Here is a 22,349-nt window from a genome sequence, read left to right as displayed (position 1 = left end):
CACACATTACAGCTGTAGGATGTCCTGACCTGCTGTGTGTGAAAAGTGCCCTGAGATACCTTCTGTTTAAATGATTTGGCGCTATATACATAAAAATTGAATTGAATTGAATAACAATAGAGTAAAATGGTACAAGAATGGACATAGATCGATAAAAAAAGGTTGAGCTTATTGTTTCTAAAGATAAAACAGCCCTGCCTGCAGCGGCATATAAACCTAATAAAGAGGGGGGAAATAAAAGGCGATATTTATGAGTTTATTTTATGAAATGATCTCTCTCCCTTTGAGAGTATTAACTACAGATTACACATCAAGTTATGTGATTATCCGTATCTTGATGGGAATCTCGCAGATAACCAATGGGCGCCCTCTCCACGCCTCTCTCCTCTGGGAGAAATACTTGACGTGGCAAGAGATCCGGACGTGACATAACTGCACATCTCTTCTCTCCTCCTCCTCCTCCTCCTCCTCCTCCTCCATTCAACTCAGTTACCTTCAGACGTCCGCAGGTAAACTGGTTCTGGAGGTCCTGGTCCGTGATCGGGCATCGGGAGAAATAATGTGGCTGATCGTGTTGGCCAGCTTTCTTCACTGCGCCTCGGCCTACAATGTGGATCTGAAGAAACTGGACGGGCTGGCGAAAGCGAGGGTGGAGGTACAGTAAGCCTTCATAACAGTCCGCTTCATATATTAAAGTAGGCGGGATTATATTTACGAGGATAGTATTAGTGCATTTTCTGAATCAGACTTGGGTAAATGTGTGAATGGATGCGTTTTATTTATTAGGTTGGGCGCATGCGTTATGTGAGCAGGATGAATAGAGCTGTAAACCTCCATGCGTTTACAATATGGTACCCAATAAAGCATACATGTCATTTCTATTTCATTCAATGTAAATCTGCTATACAGTGACTAGCTGATCATTTGAAAATGAACAGAAACAGAGGCTGCATAACAGGAGGTCGGATTCCTGTACCAAAGTTTCTGAAACTCTATTCTTCTTTTTGTGAGAGACCATAGTAGTTTTCCTCCAGGGTGTCACCTACTCACCGCCCTGCCAGCATCACTGAACAAAAGCATGCTATCTGTTGCTATTGTTGTGTTAGCCACACCTGCTACTCAATACCTTAGGCTCAGATTACTACAAAAATGGGTTACACATCCTTCCTGCAACCTGCAACCACAATCTGTGCTCTGTACATTGGGTGCAAGAACATTGTGTCTTTGAACAAAGAGACGAACCCAGAAACTGCAGTAAATCAGTTGCTCTACAGGGTAACCTGTGATGTGTGTGTGTGTGCGTGTAAGCAGAAAGACACATTTCAGTGGCTGAAACATTTCATTTCCTCAATGTCATGTTCTGTCTCTTCCCAGACATGTGGTGGATGACAGCTGAACCGGCTCAGAGAGGTAAGCTGCCCTCTGTAATGTTATCAACAGGAACAAAACGGACATGAGTGCACCGTGAGCCACTGTCAGAGGCAGACTGAAGCCTAATCCCTGCCTAAATGTGTTTGCTCACTGGGAAACATTTTACATTTAACATCTAGGATTTCACATAATCCTCTGACAAATCTGTCACTGAAACCAGCCCTGTGTGAAAAAACATTAATCCTCACTTCTGTCCGCAGGTCAAAGCCTTCGTAGTCCAGGATATTCCTCTTTAGTATCCTTTGACTCCAGTACATCGCTGTTCCTAAATATGTATGTTTAACAGTTACACACTGTAGAAAAATCAAGCATTTTCTGTCTGCCGATCCTTGACCACTTCCACCTCAGCCATAACCTGGTGATGAAGCACATTCCTGGAGCCGACCCTGAGCTTGTCCTCCTGAACCACTACTTTGAAGAGCTGGATGTAAGTCCTCTATCTGTGATGGGTTTATTTTGCACTGGTCTTGTTTTGGAATATATTATAGCATCTATGTGAAAAATCTTTATAACATCTATAAAATGACTTGATGGAAAAAAATTTGTTGGAGAAAATTATCATAATTTAATAACATATTAATAATATAACATAATTTTAAAACAACTTTTTAAATCATTGTTGCTTTATCATATTCCAAGAGTTTAATCAAAGTACAATTGTTGTGTCATTTAAAGCTACACTAATCAGTTTTTGGCCACAAGAGGGCAGAATATGTTGACATTTACCCACCTTTGACCTTATAAAACTGTTACATGTTAGCAAGTGTGTTAGCAAACAATGCATATTTACACATTGAGCAGACACAGAGAAACATCTGCATTTATTTGGAGTTGTATTTCTGGCCACCACCTTTTGGTCTGTTTTTGGAGAAAAGTATCTGGATCTTTAGTAGCTAAATGCTCAACTTTGTTCAATATAGCTGTCCCTAACCTTGTATTTTGTTTGTTGCTTGGCAGGTAGCATACAATGAGTTTAACAGAGCTAAAGAGGAGGTGCAGGGTTGGATGACAATACTCTATGAGCGACATCATTGTTTACAAAAAATATTGATTAGCAGAGTTTTAAAGGTGCAGTAAATGACATTGAACCTCACTGGATGTCAGCAAACAACTATTTGCTATGTAAGAATATAGTGGAGTAATGGTGACCTGAGCAGTGAGTGAAGTCACCCTCCCTCTATGTGTGTGTTGTTATCTGAGCCTCTCTGTTGTTTGTTTTGGTAGCTGCTCCAGCCATGTGTGCATGTTAGTGTGTGTGAGTCTCTCCGTGTCCTCCACATCCGTTTCCAGGATCCGCTTCACAAACTTTCTCAAATCACAGTTAAACATTACACTAAATTTGTTTCTGAAAGCATTTGAGGTGAGAAATAGGCAGTGCAGTAACAGAATCTTGATTCATATTTGATCAGCACCGCCCAGTTGAACAGATCTGAGTTTCCTGAGTTGTCGGCTTTTGTTTTTTTCCCAACTTTATTGCATAAACGACACGTTTGTTTTGGTCTGAGATGTCGGTGCTATAGTGCAACATCTAGTAGCTGAATGTTGTGTATTGCTACTTTAACTTTGCCTTTCATCATTAAAGCCTAAGGCTGAATCCAAATGTTCAGACTCCACCACACTTGCAGACTTACGGACTTTGCGGGTGCGTTCCCGGGAAGTCTGTGAGTGCTGAGAGCTGTCCAAATCCACATCTCATCAAGCCCACTGCCAGAGAGTCCACTCGGGTGCAGACTTCACCAGACTTTGCTTGGAAAATAACCCATAATCCTGTAGCGATAGGCTATAAAGTGACAATGTAAAAGAAAATAATAATACTAATAATTATGATCAAAAAACAACAATGATCACAATATTAATAACAATAGGTTATGTTAACTGTTTACTTTTGATGACATTTGCTTTAACTTTTGTTGTATAAATTAACTGATGTGAGGTATAATGTACAGACAGAATAATAGGCCTATAGGCTTAATAACTTTGTCTGTGAATTCGTCTATTATAATCTTCTAAACTAGACGGGCAAAGGTTGGTTTTTGTCCATTTACAATGTGAAGGTCCTCAGTTGAGGATTTCTTGTGAATATAATATTAGCTGTGTAGCAGTTCATGTGAAGGGAAAATCTGACTGAGCATTCTGACCCGATTTGTTGAGAGTGAATCAGCAGAAAAACACAGAGTCACAGGGTCAGGAATTTCAATTTATCTCCATGGGAACACTGGAGGTCTTCAGTTCTGTCTCAGAGCGCCATTGTATCCCCTTGGGGCCCAGGACTCTCGAAAACTTGACGTGATGACAGTAAATACGTCACAGTGTGTATGACTGAAAGTCCTTAAGTCCAGAGGGATGACATTTGGATTCAGACAGTCTCATACCATCAATACTCATCCTCCATAATTCATAGGCTCCTATTATTTCCAAAAATACATTAACGATGTAACAGTAAAAATGACTGTAAAGGGAATGATCCTTTAACCCGTGTGTTTCCTCAACAGCGGATCGCCTTGTCTGACATGACACGCTCAGAGATCAACGAGCTGCTGGGGAAACTGGGCTTCTACAAGAAGGCTCAACCTGAGGACGAGGTGCCGGAGGAGTTCCGCTTCTCTCCTGCCAAAGATAGCCCGTTCAAAGATGAGCCAGAGTACAAGCCCTCCACTTCCTCTCTTGTCACTGAGAACACCTCCTCAGATCCAGACTCCGAAGTCAAGCACACTGACCTATAACTTGTCAGAGTGGAGAAAAGTAGGAATCTCACAGTAACACTATGTTCCAAGGCTGCTCCATGACCAGCTGGTTATTGCAGAAATGCTTGTAATTTCACAGCCAGGCCAGCAGATCATGGATCAGCCCTTGGGGAAGGACAAAATCTTAGCATCAGCAAAAGGCCTTCAAAGGTCCACAGTCTGAATTTGCACATATTTTTCTTGCTATTTGTTCTTTTTTTCAGCGCTAATATCCCAACAGGCTGGTTTGTGAGTGCTTTTCTATGACTGGAAGTGTGTATGTTTGATTTGTGACATCATGTGTCTGCTGTCGTAAGTATTCCTGCCTCACTTGAGCTCTTGTGTGTCTTGATTGCTTCCTACTCACTGTGAAACTGAATGAAGCCTCAGGCTAAAAATCATATGACTGGCCTGGGGTTGATGTTACATGTTCATCTGGGTTGGGCTGATGCACACAAGAAGATTCAAGGTGGGGTTGTCAAGGAAGAAAATAATAAAATATTTCAAAAAAATGAATCTCAGCCCTGGTCCTTGAAGAATGGAATCATGTTTATGTCTGTTTCCTTTTATACTGCAAAGACATGCAGTTTTGGCTGAAAGCCCACATAGTTGAATAAGCATGTTTGTGTCTTCGCCCTGTAATAGTCTGTCAACCAGTCCATTGCATGCTGGGATAGGACCCAGCCCGTTTTATGGCCCTCGATAAGAATAATCTGGTGTGGAAAATGAAAACGTTAAAAGTGTTTTATGAGACGATTCAGAGCAATAATCCCCCACAAAGCAATTCATTTCTCCAATTGGTTTAATTGTTAATTCACATTAACTGCGGTGCACAGAAACATGAAATTATGATGTGTTCAAGCTCTTATGTACAGCACTCACTGCTTCGTGGAAGGTATTTTTTTTCTCAGTTGGCAGCAGTGGAATATTTCTCAAATAATTTCTGCAAATCTACAAAATATAGCATGAAGATCTGAAAACCAATCAAATTTTAGACATCTTCTCAAAGGAACCTTAATTGTACAAACGAAAATAAAAATCTTCAATTAAAAATTTTCCTTTGTTTCATGTTGTAAAATATACATTGGCAATTATGCTCAGTCATGATAGCTCATGTTTAAACTTGTGGCTGATGGAGCTGAAAGCCGGCTTTCATCAAGCCCAGAAATGTGACCCAAAAGTGACAATTTGTTTCACAAACACTGCGGTAGCTTGAGCTTATTGACTTACTTTAAACAAAACTTTAAAAGCGTCATTTACACACTAACAAAATAAAAAAAAAAAATCATATATATTTTTAAAAAAAAATCTACTCAAGCATAAATAAAGAGCCCTCTAAAAGAGCTGTGTGTGAGTGTGTTTGGCAGGGTGAGGCAGTGATGCTGGAGGATGATGGCGGCATTGCTGTGAAATTTTTTTGTACATCTGCTGTAAAGACACAATTCAGATACAATTCAGCGTTATGACAGAGTGACTGTAATCACAATTCCTGTTTTTTTTTTCTACCTGAATGAAAAACGAGTTGCTGCAAGCATTTTGCTGTTAGAATCACATCATGATACAGTAATACAGGAGGAGGGAAAAAATTAAAAAACATCTGAAACATCTCTGTGGCACTGTAGAGTTCAGAGAGGTGAGCTTATTCAGCACTGGACTGCGACGAGAAGGTTGCATCCATTTGAAAAATGAAATTGTATTGTATTAAATAGTAATATCCTAATTGATGACATCACCATGAGAATAATAACTTAATTAAAATATTTAAAGCAACCAGAGTTTGGTTAAAAAATGAAAAAAGTACCAAAGTGGAAACCAAATAATGCATCGTATGGTTGGATATATTTTTCTTCTTCACTGGAATCACCAAAAGCAATGCTTACAAATTACTATAGTTACAAAAATGGAGCGGAGAAAAATATAGGTATAAATAATTTAAAAAAGGGGAATACTATAAATAATATTTCTCTTTTGTCTCTTGAGGTGTCTCTCAGCACGTGTGCATAGTGACACAGTTACTGCATGTTGAATACTAACGGGTACAAAGAGGAGATTGAGTACAAAAAAACAATGTACTAAAATTTCAAAGCTTAAAAATGTAGTTTTATAAAAACTTTGGCGCCCTCTCACTAGGAAATGTGCGAAAAAATGAATACACATCACCACTGCCAACAAAGATAATAAGCAAACTGACACACACAAACACACACACAATCCCCAGCTTGTCCATCGGAGATGTGCAACTCTGTGACCCAGCCCGTCAGCGTAGAGTCGGTCATCAGATGAAGATGTAGCCGGGGACGGAGGGGTGGGGGAGGGGTAGGGGTGCCTGGTTACAACCCCCGTTGTGAACGCCACGTCAAAGATGAATGCTCACTGAGCACAGGTCAGAGGTCACAGGGCCGACCCATGGACATCTCGTATCTGCGCAGGTGGTTGACCAGAGACTGTACGTAGGTGAAGACACATTTGGAGTCGGGTTTATTACCCATGATCATCATGTCCTCCACTTCCAGCAAAGGCATGCAGTTGGCATAGGTCCTGAGGAACAGGCATACAAGAGACAGTCTGTATGAGACAGAGAAGGATGAACTGAGAGGATGGGCGAGGGCCAGAGATGGAGGAAGGAGGAGAATACTCTTCTCCACGGATTCCCAACTGTTCATATCATTGCTCACTCATGATTATTTATACTTATTCATTTATCATGTGCTTATTCGTGGTTGTTAAGCAACGCTTTCTCTCTTGTTGGAGTTATTCTCTACTTTTCTCTACTATCTTTTCCTTAAACCATTCTGTGGAAACCCCTTTAAAAGCTCTCCATAAATAAACATGACTAATGGTATGCATTTAAATAAACAGTTTTAGGGAGAAAGACCTCACATGTGAGGGATGCAGAGAGTGACCACTGGGTGGCATTATATGCACGTATTGTAAACCCTCACAGACATCACACACAAGGTAGAGTAGAGTGACAGGAAGAGCACCAGGATAACACTGTTGCATGCGAAAATAAATGTCAAAAAAATAAAATCTAATTTGTTATTTTAGGGACTGTAGACATTTGTCATTCTGTATTTTTACTGTTAACAGTACCTTTAAAAGCCTTTAAGAGCCTAATGCATAAACACCTGTAAACTCACATTTGATAAAAAGTCAATGGACAACACCCAGCCTCTGTTCTCTGCTTTGTTTCTTGACTCCTCTGTTTGAAACACTGTGATACAGTAGTTCCTTTTAAAGTGTTGAGCTGCAGATGAACCTGGCTCTCTGCCTAGGCCATAGTTTGGCTATGCAGAAATGCACACACACACGCACACACACATACGCATACCATGTTTGGTTCTTCAGACCTCAGTAGCTCCAAATTAACATGAACATCCAAAAGCAACAGAATTTTCCAAAAACATCATGTTTGATATAAATCCTATCAGCTGCTTAAAACATGCAGTTACACACATTCTCTCTCTCTCTCTCTCTCTCTCTCTCTCTCTCACACACACAAACACACACACACCCTCCATCCCATTAAGTCTACCAGAACCATATTGAGGTTCCTTCGCAGGCTTTCCCCTCTCTCACCATGGGTTCAGTTTTAGGTGGGGTGCGACTTTAGGAGGAGTTTTTGGTTTTAACCAGGCCCTTCGTCACCAGACCCCTGTAGAACTCCTGCAGGTACGTGTACACACACTTCCAATCCGGCTCACGCATCTTCACCATGTCGTCCACATCCAACAGCTGGGGACAGTCCACTAGTTTCCTGCACCCGGCAGAGGGAGCAGGAGGAGAGAGAGGTGGGGGAGGAAGGTAGACCCAAATGGACAGAAATAAAGTAGAGGACCAGGGTGAAGATATAGATAAGAAGAAGAGAGAAAGAACAGTACAGAGATAGTGGTCAGAGTGTGGGAAAAAAAAAGGAAGGAAGGAGGAAGGGAAGAAAAAAAAAACAGATAAAGCAGTGAGCAGCCAAATGAAAAAGAATCAGGGTGAAGAGACAGAGGGAGAGAGAAAAGACACAAAAATAAACAACATCATTACATTCTCTGTGTTCACAAATATATCCATGAGTCGACATGCTTCATGAACATCATGATACGTACAGTATGTGGCATACACACATACATAACAAAACGTCAAATGAGCGTCAGATGATGCTCATTTAGCCTTTTTGTTTGTTTGTTGTTTTTTTCGGTGCACTAAGACAAGAGACTTTGGAGCATTTCAATACGACTACAAACTCTAAGAAATACAAGACATGATGAAAAAAACAACAAGGATTCCTCAAATACACAAAGATACAATCACATGGTGACTCTGAAAGCACACTGGTGAACAGGAAGGTATGTGTGCGTGTTGGGATTCAAGATAAAACTGCCAGACACACAGCCGGGAGGGTCGGGAGTGCCCAGGGAAGTGAGTGATAGTGCAACACAAACGTGGAAAGATGGGGGGGCTGTGGTTGAGTGACAGTCCGGTGTTGAGGACATAAATGATTAATATCAACATCAGCATGGACATTACCCTACTAGGAGAATGTGAACACGCACACACACACACACAGGTGGGTGGAGGGCATCACAAGTGAAAACGGTGTGATGCGAGAGAGACGAGAAAGAGAGAGAAAAAGGGAGAGAGGAGAGATTAGAAGTAAAAAAAGGAGGGGGGGAAATAATCGGAGGCGCAGCTGAGAAGCTCGTCCACTTTTTAACCTGGTGGTTGTTTGGGTTGGGTTTGCTCACGGGTCTCTGGTTTAGAGCAGTGACGACATGGAGGGTATCACAGCAGTTACTCATAGTAGAGGACAGATGGAGAGTGGAGGTTTAGAGGTGGAGAAATTAGAGTAGTAGCAGTTATGGGGCTCGCTCAGCCTTGAGGGGGGGTTCGATACACCTGGGAGAGACAGGGAAAGTTAACATTCGGACATCAGTCAAGGAGCCACGTGACTTTGACATGTTTTTGGGTCCGTCTCTGTACTTCAGGCTCATGTAGATGTTACTATAGATAACTAATGTATTGAGAGGGATGAGAGAGGGAAGGAAAAATCTGTGAAACGCAAACAGAGGGAAATGTATTGGTTTGGGGCAGGGAGCAGCACCGGCTTGGATATTCATTGTTTACTCTGCCTTAGTTGGAAGATAATGTCTATATCTTTAAGCCTGAGAGGAACGCTAACCCTGCAGAGGCTGTCAGGATATTCGTCCGCTGGTTTCTCCACATATTCTTCACATTTTCTCTGTCAAGCGTAACAAAAACAAAAGTTTCACTGCAGTTGATGTGGTTTCTCCATGAGTGCAAGTAAGACGTCTGGTGGTCTCACTTGCAGTCAAAACTCAACAACAACAGAACGGATGTGGTTAGCGCACGTTACTGGGGAAAAACAGGTTTTGTGTTTATACTCACTCTGCAGTGCTGAAGGCCACCTCAAAGTTTTGCCTGCGGTTGTTGGGGCTCAGCGAGTCGTAGTCGAAGGATTCAGGAAAGAAATTGTGCACCAACGCACAGAATGCCATGCCATTGCTCCAACTGGATGAAAAATTCTGAATATCCACATGCTGATGGAGAGTAAACACAGAATAGATATAAAAGCAGTGATAGATACATCATGGAAACATTCCACAAGGTAGAAAAATATTATCTCTGCCTATCTCCCCTTAATCATCAGGCTCAGCTACGGCTTTTTTGGCACTACACATGCAGTGGGTTTCTGTGGCCGCTTGGCTTACCTCATATGAGCGGGTCTTGGCACGGCACCAGTCGAGCAGCATCTGCTTGATGGAGTTTGCGTTGGGCACACCGAAACTGGTGGAACGCTGAACCTTGTTTACCTTGGCGACCGCCTGATTTCCAGGGCTATAGAAAAGTGTTTGGTGTTTGTTAATATTTACACGCTTTGATTTACTCCTTTTCTTTGTTTGGTGGTATTACGTCTCTGTTAATCCTTACCCGCCTCCCTCCTTCTCCAGCTTCTCTATCATGGCTTTGCGGGCCTGCATTGCAGAGGTCTTTGGCAAAGTCTGAGCCCTCATCAGCTCCTTGCGCCTCTCCGCCTGCCTCCGCTCCACAGCAGCCAAGCCGCCGCCGCGAGACGACGAGTCGTCCTCACGATCAAACACACTGGAGCAGCGACACGTACAGCAAAGTTAATTTGTGAAGGTGTACAGACTTTGAAATTTGTGTAAATACTGTGTTGAGGCTTCACAACCCACCTGCCCACTTTTTTGCTTGTGTTAGAGGAGGAGGAAGAAGTGGAAGAGGTGAAGCTGTATGATTTTGACTGGACCGTCCCTCCTGAAATGCAGAGAGAAGCATGTTATTATAAACACACACACAGATATATGACTGATATTAGTGATAAGACTGCAATGACTATACAATGATGTAAAAGTGTTAAATAAAGAGACTTACTGTCCGTTTTCTGCACATAATTGGCCTCGACGATGGTGCTGCGCGTTGATCTGTTACCGTCATCTGAACACACACACAAACACTCATCAGCTTATTTACATGACACAGCACAGGGTCAGTTTCATGTCAAGTGTTCTTATCATTTAATTTTCATTCCCTTTTATGGTTTACTTTTTATTGTCACAATTTGCCAACTTGTTTTTCCCTTTTTCCCCCCTAAGATGAATTTTTGTGTCTGGGGACTGTGAATAAGAATTGGTTTCATGTGGACTTGTGTGGTTAAATACAGATTGTAAAGAAAGTTTAAGAAAGTTTAAGAAATATTCCAAAAAAATAGAACAGAAGAACAGGAAAGAAGAGAAGACAAGAGAAGACAAGAGAAGAAGAAAGAAAAAAAATAAGAGAATAAAGGAGAAAATTAACTACCAGACTGTGTGAAGCGGTTTGTCTTGGTGACTTGGCTGAGGGTGGAGCCATCCGCCGCCTTCTCCACCTTCTTCATCACCACCTCTCCCGCTCCGACCCCTGGGCGACCTTTCTGTGAACGTTCCTCTCTCTGCTGCCGGAGCTCCTGCAGACGGGTCTCTCGCTCCTTTTCTCTCTGGTCTGGGATTGGAGAGGAGAGGAGAGGAGAGGAGAAGGGGGACAGAGAGGTAGTGGGGAAGGTGGAGAGATGATGTCAGTGGAAAAAGAAGAGGAGGAGGACAAGAGGTCCTAAATAAGCTGACAGCACCTCATCTGACTGCCACAAAGATGGATTAAAACAGAGCTTCCAAATTTGAGGCGATACAGTTCAGGATTCTTTCCACAGTACCGTAAAATTCCTCTGAGCACACAAACACCCACAGGTGGGAGGCTCGCAGCTGAGCCAAAGCTGTCAAGTAATATGTACTGCGCAAACATCACAGATCAAAAGACAGCAACACTCTGATCGTCCCCTGAAGAAGGATGTGCCAAGTTCAACAATGTACAGAATACTGATACCTGGTAACGCCACTGTGTGTGTATGTGCATGCGTTTAAATATATTATGAAATGTATTCTTAGAGATTTATTTTAAACGCTTCAATTACTGCTGTCAGGACATTTTGTGCAACTGTCCGCTTAACCAGATGTCTTGTGAAACCATATGGTGAGTGCCTACTGTGAGACTAAACTGAACACGGACGGGGGGACATTTCAATTCCGAGGTTACAGCACGCTCCGGTGAGTGTGAGACACTTCAACACATGAGAATCAACATTCATGCAAAAACCGTTAAGATATCCTGCATCGCCCACCACAGAAGCCTGAGAGAGTTCAATAATTGGTACGACGATGGCAGGATGGTGCACACACAAACAAAAATAGAAAACGCAGGCATATATCAGTTGTTAAACCACACTGCAAACCAACCTGTCATACCTATTTCCTCTTGAGTACATCCCAGCTTGGCCTCTGAGGGCAAAATGGATAGAAATATTGTGGAAATGGCAAGTTCATTTAGCAGTTAACTAGTTGTTAAAACTTATCAGACAAGAGAGAGAAGAACACTGATGACTCGAGCTGGAATTCAATGAGGCGGTGCGTCTACCTTTGACAATGTGAATGTCAATGTTGGCAGAGAAACAGATATAAGATTGGTTTTCATTTTGCTGTTACCTCTCTTTTTCTTGCGAAGGTCTCTCATGGCTGCACGGATCATCTTCCTCTCCTCAAAGTCCTTTGACTCATCGAGCTGTTGGAGGGAAAAGACAAAAACAAAACTGCAACGATGAGAGGTCAGTCCTCAAAAAACCCAAAGTGCCACAGCTCTATTTACGCATGCAGGTCTAACATACTGCAGCGTTGTGCATACACTCAACGCCGAGCTGCAACTTTCCCAAATGTACCCTCACATAGCTGGCAAGATTTAGTGTTCATGCACAAACTCTAAAGCTGGTGTATTTGCTACTAAGTGGTGCTTTTAAATCAAACTCATCCAGAATTATAACTTGGGTGTGAAGTACCATTTTGTCAAGGAGCTCTTCATCCTCGATGGCAGCCAGCTGTTCAGCAGTCAGTTTTCCGGAGTGCTCCTGAGGTTTGGCCTGGATGGTGGAGCCGTTGGGGATGGATGGGACGTGACACTCCATCTGGACAGTCGGCCCGACTGAAAACACCGGCTCAGAGGCCAGAATGGGCTCTGTCTCCATCTGCTCAAGACACACAACCACACACACACACACAGTATGAGCAAGTGCACACATACACAGATGTGTAGAAGGATGCAGGGTGGCATTAATTAGTCTGAGATTGCAAAATTGTGACCATAGTTGGATATGTGCACTGCTGCCTGAGGGCTCCTAAAAACAGAATCTCTTAACCTAGAGCTAAGACTCTAAGTTGTATACTTATGAGACAACAAAGAGACTTTAAAAAAACAAAGCTGACATTTAGGACGCAATAAGCACAGGAGGATTTTTGTTAAACATACTGCATCCATAATAGGCCTGAGTGAGTGAAGTAGACTCACATCTTTCCCTCCCTCTGATAATCTCTTTTTGTACCACTCACCATATCTCATCATTTCTTCCATCCCCCTGCACCTTCCAGCCGTGCCAGAGAGAGTGACAGTAAGCACATGAGTGCAAGAGCGACTCTGCCAAGTCACTGTTAACTTAGTTCATGAAGTATGACCAACAGAGTGAGTGTCTACATGACGCCAAGCTGCTGCGAACCCCGAGTTAATGTGACAGGCACGGTACACCACTCCAGCTGGAAGATGGGAACAATGCATATACAATAAACTCTGAGTGAGAACATCTAAAACCACAGAAGGGCAGGTTAATGCAGGAGCAGAGGGTTGAAGAAAGAGGCGTAGTGTAGAGCACCATGAGCACAAACCTAACATTATGGGTCATAAAGGAACGCCTGGACATCTACTAACATATTTTGAGTGACCATAAAGCCTATAGAAAACACCTCTTAAATGTTCATATGGCACTGAATGCCTGTGGTCGACTACTATAGGCTCTGGCTTTGGCTTTAATGCTTTTGTTGTAAGTGAGTCCAGGTCTAGATATAGCTCAGACAGCTGGCCCCATCCACAGCCTCCTATCTGAGGGGCCCAGCCAGACCAGGTCTCACCAGGGAGGGACAATGCCAAACACAGCCAGTGCTGTGTGATCACGGGTGGCCTCTGGTTTTAAGGTTTTTTGGACACAGAGTTCTGACCCATGGGACAGGCTGGACTGAGAGGCACTTGACCGACATGGAATGTTTTGGGACACAGCGCAGCCAAACAAGGCTTCTGAGTCAAGCAATGAGAGAATGCGTGTGCGAGTGAGAAAATCCCAAATAACCTTAGTGCTCAAGTCATGTTTCATTCAGTTATAGCATTCTCATCAGCATCAAAGCCACAGATACATAAAAACACTTTTTAAGAAAAAAAAAATCTAAAAAAGGGAGGGCGGCGACAATTTCTAGAAAACTTTTTGATTTGCCGTTTGTGCAGTTTTCACCGGCAGTTTTGTGAAATAGTTGATATTACATATATAGGTAAGGGCAAAGGGTCAGATAAGTTCCCCCTTCATTACCACAGTCACCTATCTGCAGAGGGGATTTCCGTTGAAGAGAAGTCTGTCACTTTTACTGGAGCAGCTGATTGACAGATCCAGCTGTCTTTTCAGGATTAGACAGGAATATGAACTCTTGTCCGCTGAATAACTGAAGATAATGACGCAAATGCTCAGTAACCCTCAAAATGTCACCAGTGCATGAACAAACACACCCACCGCACGGGGTTTGTAATGGGATGACGAGAGCATGTACAGCAAACAAAGCTAAAAACGAGCACCGACTGTGCATCAGTCTCTACAACGGGAATATAAGATCGTACGTTTCTTTTTGTTTTAAAGCCAGACACATAAGAACCTTTCGTTAATGGCTCTATTTTTCTGAAAAATGTTTGATGATCAGTTCATCAGTTCACTGTTATGGTTAAAGCATGGTCATTTTTGCCTCCACCAACAGCACGCATATCTGCATGCATACACACACACACACACTTCTAGCTAAGACACAATCAGAAGCACATGGTGTTAGAGGATTGGGATACCTCTGTGACAGACTGCAGTGTAGCGTTCCACATAAATACAATCTGCCAAAACTGAATGACAGCTGAGATGGGTCAAGCTTTGTTCAAGTGCGGTGTGAGATTAAAACAAAAATAAAGCTATGAGAGGTGGAACAGTAGGTCAACATCTATGTGAGCCATATCAGAGAGTATCACTTGTATGGCATGTAAAACTCATGGCCAGCTTATCCGGTGTATTGTCAACACTGGAATAAAAGACATTCCCATACTTCAAGTAGCTTCTCTAATCTGAATTAAAAGGTGGTCATTATCAGAACCATTAACAGAGAAGGAGAGCAGTACCGTGCTGTAGCTGCAAGAAATGTTTGCCATCAGAGCGGGAGCAGATAGGGAGCGGCGGGTTGCAAAGGTGGGAGGGTGAGGGACAGGTGACGGCTCAGGCTCAGGTTCAGATTCAGGCTCAGGTTCTGAAGTCTGTGGTTTGTTTGTCACATTGGATATGGAGTCTGAGTCCTGGGGGCTTGATTTAGGTTCCTGGGGTACACTTGATGGAACATCCAGGCTTGTGCTAGGTGGAGTAGCCTTTGGGGCACTGGATGGAGGATCTTGGGGCATGCAGGCTGGAGAATCACTGGATGGTACATTGGTTTCACATGGAACGGAGGGTGAGCTTTCTGGGCTGGGCAGCAAATGCAGTAAAGGATCAGATAATCCCAGTACCTTGCACAGGGCCTCCACTTGCCTCACCAGCCTCTCCTGCTGAATCCCCAGCCTCAGGTTCTCCTCTTGCAGCCTGACAAGAGCCTCGGCCAGAGGAGCCACTTGAGCCGCTGCCTTCTCCAGCTGTGCATCCACTCGCTTTCCAAAGGCCTGCAGGTCACTGTGGATCTCCCCCACGGCGCACCGCAATGTTACTTCAAAATTCCTCTCGCCTAACTGTTCCTCTTCATCTTCCACTTCCTCCTGAGCGAGCAGATCCCCGATCACTTCCTCTAGGCCGGACTCAGCACAAGCACTATCTGGGCTGCCCAGCACCTCTGGAGCCTGTGAGGCTGGCAGGAAGTCCAGGTTCACTCCAGGCATAGCCAGACCAGTTACACTCAATGTTGTCTGAAACTGAAGCTTTTTTTTTTTCTTCAAAGAATTACAAAATCTTTTTTATTTCAAATCCTCTTAAGCGGCCCAAAAAAAATCTAATTTAAAAGGTTAGAGCAGGGAAAACAAAAGGTAGCCTTCACATGTGAAAGTAGGTGTCCTCTCTGTCCGCCTATTTCCAGAAAGCTTCCAAACAACACACGCTCTTTATACCCCCAGCAAACACCCCGACAGCCAATGAGCATGCAAGGAATCCCGTTTCCAAGGCAGCAGTAGCCCCATCCCCTTTTTCCAGGTGCCACGGACATGTCTATTTATCTCTGGCTGAGCCATTATTTGACTGAGCCAGTCAGTCCTGGGGCGCTAGCAGAGGCCTGAGGGGGGATAGCAGTGGGAACAATTTAGAAGACACCCCTCCCTCTCTCAGCTTTCCTTTTATTTAGAGCTCTTGTCCTTCACACCTCGACTGGCAGGCAACAATGGTTTAGATGTGGCTTTAGGCCTGGGCTGAGTTGGAGGCAATACACATTAGTGCTTCTCTCCTCTTAAAATTGCTTTCTGGCAAAATGCAAGTGAGTCCTGACTAATCAGATCAGTTGTGTTGCATGACTGTGATTAAAGGCACACCTCCAGAGGGGAGATCAGTTCATGAAGGACAGAGTGTTTACAGCCGTGCCATAGCAGACCGGGTGATCATTGAGGGCGAGCTATGGCCCAGTTCTCTCTGGCTCTGGGCAAGGATGATGAGAAGGACATCATAGCTCTTCCAAGATATTATTGTTATGGGCTGACAAAACAGCACAGGTTGAGCTGCCCCTCATGTGAATGCCTTGAGTGCTTTTATGTTAATTTATGAGCTCTCAAAGTGTGCTGACACCCTCTGTGTCACGGTGTGTGTGCAATGGTCTTACAGTAAGGTGTTCAAGTACATACAGTATATTTATCTATTTATTGGTATATTGTAGCCCATGCAGATAAATCAAATGCTAGGTACTGTATCTCTGATTAGAAGCATAAGGCTACACTTGACAAAATGTGATAAACCTGTAACACTGCATTTCAAGCATTTATTTGGTTTTAAACTGTGCTGTATATATGTGTACCTTTAAAAACAAATGAAGTGACTGTATGGCCATTATTTTATCACTCTAAATACATAAACACAGTGCACAAATGATCTAAGATCAAATAAAGATAAAATAATCAGGACCATACTACAAAGGGTAACAGTGGTCTCTGCTGGGATTTACAGGTGAGCAGAGTGATTCTCAGGCAGAATTTGGCCTCTAGGGAGAGAAATGTGACCGGCAGCGAGGAAAGTGGGTTAAAACCCAAGAAGGACATGGCTCTGGTCTTTTCACGCATCAAAGCACTGACCCACAGTACAGCAGAGCGATGTAGAAAGACGGGGAGCGAGACAAATAAACAGACTAGACAGGACATAGACTGCAGTTTTCTGCATGTATATAGGTCTACATATCTTATTATTATGGAAGAAAACTGATAGTAGTAGTGTGAATCAGAATCTGATCTCTTTCATGTGTCAATCTAAGCTAGCAATAAATATAAAATATAATGGTTTTCAAATAATGCTTAACTGAGCAGGTTCATCTAGACATTAGATTCTCTCAGAGCTTTCTCTCCAGTCCGCAGACCCGACTTTAATCTGTGACACATGTGAACTGGTTGGGTAACCAGCATGTGTCATGGATCAGCAGTATGTTAACAATGGGTTCCTTATCCCTCTGACAGTGAGACAATCTGTCACTGACTGTATGCCTGTGTGTCCGTGTTCACGCAGCAGCACTTTACCAGTGTGACCCGTGGCCCAGTGGTGGTCTCTATGGCTACAGGAAAGAGAGTGACTATGCTGTCATCACCCTGGTTATAAAGCAAAGGCATTATTTATATTTGTGTTCAAGGCCGACGCAGCGGTCGGCATGGACGGACAGCTGAGATGAGCAGGAGCAGCTGCGATCATTTGGACCAGGAGGCATCAATAATCAGCAGCCGCTGTCACATGTCTGAAGAGTTCTCTCATCACTGCCCTGAAAAACCACAAGCAGTCTGACCTCAATATTAATTTAATCCCTCTCAGTCTTGCTTTTATAATAAATAACAAGGGATTTAGTAACATTTATCCTTTGATTTGGAATCCTAACACTGTGTATTTCATCTAAACATTTCTCTATGTTGACTCTTCAATAAATGTAATTTAGAGGCAATCTGCTGCCAGAGCTGATGATATCAGCATCAACATGTTTTATTGGAATTGAAAAAACACATCTAAGGAAAAAGTGGAGGTTGCGAGTACTGAGGTTAGACCACCAAGGAGAAGCCTAGACCACCCAAACAGATCAAGAGTCCCAGACAAGGACTACTGTGGTCAATAAACAACAACAATTAACAGTAATAATAAACACAAAGGAGGTTATTACAGCTCATCTGCACGATCTTCTTGCTATAATGAAATGTGAAAAGGGAATTTTGATAACAATATTAAGGTTCCCCCTCTCACACAACCTTGAACTTCGACTAAACCAGGGAAAGTCAAGAGAACAGGTGGTCTTCTGGATCAGTCTGAAGTTAACCCAGTCGCCTCCTCCCTGGTTGAGACTAACCAACAGTGTCTGCAGGCTGCTGCTGTTTTTACAATCTCATTAGCCAAGTCACTCAGGCTCAGCGTTTGTGTGGTAAAAACTTGAGCAAGTCTGGCAGATCGGCTGAAAGATCAGCTCTGACAAGTCAACAGACTTACATATCGTCATAGCCTTGTGATTTATCAATGAAGGCATTCATGTTAAGACTATACAATGATGATGCAGTTGTTTGGATAACAATGTATGTGTTGCAGAGCCTAGTGGTGCTAGCGTGAGGTCATGCCCGCTGTGCTACATTTTGCAGCCAGTGTTAAGGTCTATGGCTTAACCCTCAACCCCAGTTATGAATAACAACACAGTTAGCCGCATAGTAACAATTTAAGGTTTTAACTAATGATTGGTGAGTGATACATGAAGCAGGCTGTAATCTAGACTGTGCTGGTGGGGTTGCTGCTGTAAACAGTGAGAGGTCCTGGGAAGCAAAGAAACCATTTAACATGAAAAAAAAAAAAAAAAAATCGGATTTTGCTGCACATATCTTTACCATAATTTAAAATAAAACATTTTAAATACTATCAAGACGTTACCTGGAAGTTGAAATAGCACTTGGCTCAGTCAAGTATAAACCTTATCTGCTGCAGAATCTTTGTCCTCTTCCTGCAAAATCTCTTTTCTACATAAAAGACTCCTGTGGCGTCTTAGTTTATACCTGCCCCTGTGTTTGTGTGTCTCAGTGAGGACCTAACTGATGGAAACAGCCCCATTCCAACACCTTAAATCCACCCAGCAGCCACATGGAGCCTCCTCCCAGCCCTAATTAACCGGCTCCCTGATCCCGTAACCAGATTACCTCTGCGCTCTGCACAGGGGGTGGAATACACAGCCATTAAAGAGTAAACAGGACACAACTTCTCCTCTCCTCACCCTCTCAATCCTCCCCACTCTCCATTCATGAAGATACTTCCTTTCATGGAGGAGTGAGGAGGTTAAGGAATGAGGCAAAGGGGAGTTTAGCCATTCTTCCAAAGCTAAGAGGTCACTGTGAGAGTTGGGAGGGGATTGATTTGTACTCCCTGCTAATTCTGACAGCAGTCACTTTCTTGCACCATTCTCAGCCAATCAGGGCACGCAGCAGAGTTGTATCTTCAGGCTTTACCCCCCCCCTCCCCAGATAAGACGTGATGAAGAACTTGTGACAACATGTGTTTTAATGCAGCTGGACAGTAATCAGTGTAGATGAAGACAGACAGGTGTGATTTAGGAAATATTTCCCAGATAAATCTCCATGGGCACTGCTTGCCGAGAGAAAAGGAGGAATGCCCGGAGCACCTCCCCTCTCCCCCTCTCTCTCTCCTTTACATACCCTACAAGGACAGATGTGACTGGCTACCCACTCTGTGTTTGTTAAACACTGTTCTTCCCTCCTTTCCCTCTTTTCCTCTCACTCTGTCTTTCGCTGTCCCAGCTCACTTGTTTTTCAGGCCTTTATAGGCGATTGCTGTGACAGGGACGCAGCAAAAACACAAAGGAATTCAATTGAAAACAAAGCATTAGTCTTTTAATTTAAGGCCCATGAAACATGTTTATTAACGAGTTCTGACAAATTCTGTGGAGCTTCAGTGTTTTGATCATTTCTGCAAAGAATATTTTCCAGAGCCAGACAGTACCTTGATGGAGGATCCAGAGGAGAGGCTGGATGAAGAAATCTTGAACGGCGTCGCTCTGAGGCCAAGGGTCAGCTCTGAAACAGACACAGAAAAGACAGATTTACACAGATGTAAAACAGAGAATAAAACACATTAAATTCAGGTGGATTTAGTCAACAGTTGGGAAAGATGAGGATAAAACTCCAGAGGCCCAAGAAAGGCCATCCATGTGCATCTTTACAGCTGAGATATGTGCACGGTCCTGCACTGTGGTGGTGGTAGCCATTAGTCAGTTGTGTAAGCTGCCACAGTGTCATAAACAACATGGACACATGTCTAATGTGAGAGACAAGAAAATGTATATGATGCCACCTTTAACATAAACAGCCCTCATCACCTCCATGAGTATGCACATGCATTCCCATGTGACCTGCTTCCTCCTCTTCCCCACACTTACACACATGGACAAAAGCTATATCATAAAATACAGGATTGATGCGCACCAGTGCAGCACAGTATACATTTAAGACTCTGTAGGTACTTTTGAGGGAAACCGGAGACACAATCATAGCCTGCTCTCAGTCAGTGGGAGACAGTCAGGTTCCCAAAAAAGGAGCCCAAAACCATTAAAGCAAATTGAGCCGAAAAGAATCTGTGTGACCCTCGTGAAGGAGCACAGTGGGGCTGCCAGAGTGTGTCCTAATGGGGCGGGGGAGGCGGGGGAGGCGGTGTAGGAGGTGAAGAGGCTGTAACAGAATCACACAGGTCCAGCTAAAGTCTTAAATAAATTGTTTGGGTTGTAGGTCCCAGTTGTTGGGAAGAGCTAAAACCTAAGACATCTTGTTTGGACAGACTGTAACATCAGCTGTAGCAGCTTTGTTTCTGAAATGGACCGAGATTCACGTTTCTCACATTTTTTGTTTCATGCATCAATGAATCCCTGCTTGTACTGATTGTACAGTGTACACATGATATTACAGGAACTTTGTGTTTTTGAGAGAATGACCTGCTGCTCAATGTGCCTAAGAGAGAATACAGAAAGTCAGATCATCTATGTATCTCGATTGAACACTTGATGCGGTTATCTATATAGTAGTATTTAAATGTTATTTAAATGAAATACTAGTACCTCAATACAACTGAAATACCCACATATTATTTTTTAAACTATTTCAGGTGAGTAGTCATGTTTTCATCTCCTGCATCATCATATCATTTTATTTTCTGCAAAGTCTTTCATCATCAACCACAAGAACTTCTTAGCAAAGAAGAAATAGTCTTGTTATTTTGTTTTTATATTATTATTTCCAAAAGTTACATATATACTGCATATCACTTAAGTCTGCATTCCATATATTCTCTCAGTTTAGAGACATTACATATTATCTGGCAGATGCAAAAGAAACTAACATGTTTTTCCGCAAATACATACAGTACATTAGGAGCACTTTGGGGTTCAGTGTCTCGCTCAAGGAAACTTCAAGACGTGGATGCGAGGAGCTTGAGAATCGAATCCCCTGCCTAACAATTATTGGCTCTACCAATTGTCGGGTATTACCATTCAACATTGTGTATCCTTAGTGTTAGCACGGAGAAGCAGGGCAAGAAATCAACGAGGTAAATATGAGTAGATTTACTGTATAGAAGATGGTACAGAGAGACAGGAAACATGAGAGTTAACATGGAACAATATATGTGTCTGTAGTTCAATTCAAAGCAAGGATGTCACAGTAACATCCAGCGCCAGAGATCATCCCTGACCCAAGTAAGATGCAAGTAAGAAAGTGTCTTACCTGCATCTTACATAATTTTTACAACATGTTTCAAACAAAACACTGCGTTAACAGGCTTATTCAATTGTACTATTATACAGTAACACTATTCAGTCTGGCCTGAGACAGCCAACTGTTGTTTCCATTGTCCTGATATACTCTCCGCTGTTGACTACTGCTGACCTCGCCCCCTCCACACTGCAGCAACCTGCCCACTCCATAACAAATACCCTTTACAACAACCATGCTGCTTCATATTCAACCCTAACATCTGTCCCCACCACGCTTTGCTTGGTTGTGCATAGCCTTTGTCATCATCCCACCACTTGTGACCGATTCCTTGGTGCCGGTCGCCTCCCACAGCGACTGGGATTCCAGTGTGATCTAATGGTTGATACTGATATTATAGCAAAGACATACAGTAGCTAAACTAAGATTCATAACTGCTAAAACACAGTGGATATACATACATACATTGACCTTTTATGGTCAATATAATGAAGTTTCACCTAAAAAGCGTGGTGTATTAAGAGGTTAAACTCAAAAAAACACAAGAAATTAGTGTTCAGTTTCACGTTCAAAACCTCACTTAAAACATTACAACATATTGATCATACTAAGCAG

General features: G+C 42.9%; 2 protein-coding genes across 5 annotated transcripts in view; one reads left to right on the top strand and one right to left on the bottom strand.

Moving 5' to 3' along the window:
- The first annotated feature begins 408 nt into the window (after positions 1–408).
- Positions 409–4,670, top strand: selenom (selenoprotein M). The gene is made up of 5 exons (XM_042420960.1): positions 409–655; positions 1,375–1,410; positions 1,632–1,666; positions 1,780–1,858; positions 3,924–4,670. Exons 1-5 carry the CDS (start codon positions 560–562, stop codon positions 4,152–4,154), a joined length of 477 nt encoding a protein of 158 aa, XP_042276894.1. The 5' UTR covers positions 409–559; the 3' UTR covers positions 4,155–4,670.
- A 268-nt stretch (positions 4,671–4,938) lies between these two features.
- Positions 4,939–22,349, bottom strand: part of smtnb (smoothelin b) — a 48,026-nt gene continuing 30,615 nt past the window's right edge. The window contains exons 10-21 of one of the 4 annotated variants that reach the window (XM_042420957.1): positions 19,975–20,048; positions 12,544–12,729; positions 12,197–12,272; positions 11,960–11,992; positions 10,983–11,162; positions 10,557–10,619; positions 10,358–10,439; positions 10,095–10,265; positions 9,875–10,001; positions 9,552–9,703; positions 7,734–7,911; positions 6,605–6,692 (exon numbers count right to left, since the gene is read on the bottom strand). In XM_042420957.1, coding sequence (XP_042276891.1) covers positions 7,764–7,911; positions 9,552–9,703; positions 9,875–10,001; positions 10,095–10,265; positions 10,358–10,439; positions 10,557–10,619; positions 10,983–11,162; positions 11,960–11,992; positions 12,197–12,272; positions 12,544–12,729; positions 19,975–20,048 — 1,292 coding nt within the window. In that variant the 3' untranslated portion in view covers positions 6,605–6,692; positions 7,734–7,763. Of the gene's footprint in view, positions 6,693–7,733; positions 7,912–9,551; positions 9,704–9,874; positions 10,002–10,094; positions 10,266–10,357; positions 10,440–10,556; positions 10,620–10,982; positions 11,163–11,959; positions 11,993–12,196; positions 12,273–12,543; positions 12,730–19,974; positions 20,049–22,349 lie in introns of all 4 variants that reach the window. The other 3 variants (XM_042420956.1, XM_042420959.1, XM_042420958.1) reach the window with 3 other exon arrangements.

Source organism: Thunnus maccoyii, chromosome 9 (assembly GCF_910596095.1).
Source record: "Thunnus maccoyii chromosome 9, fThuMac1.1, whole genome shotgun sequence".
Classification (NCBI taxonomy): domain Eukaryota; kingdom Metazoa; phylum Chordata; class Actinopteri; order Scombriformes; family Scombridae; genus Thunnus; species Thunnus maccoyii.
Note: the sequence above shows the minus strand (reverse complement) of the source record. Positions and strands in the feature narration are given on the sequence as shown.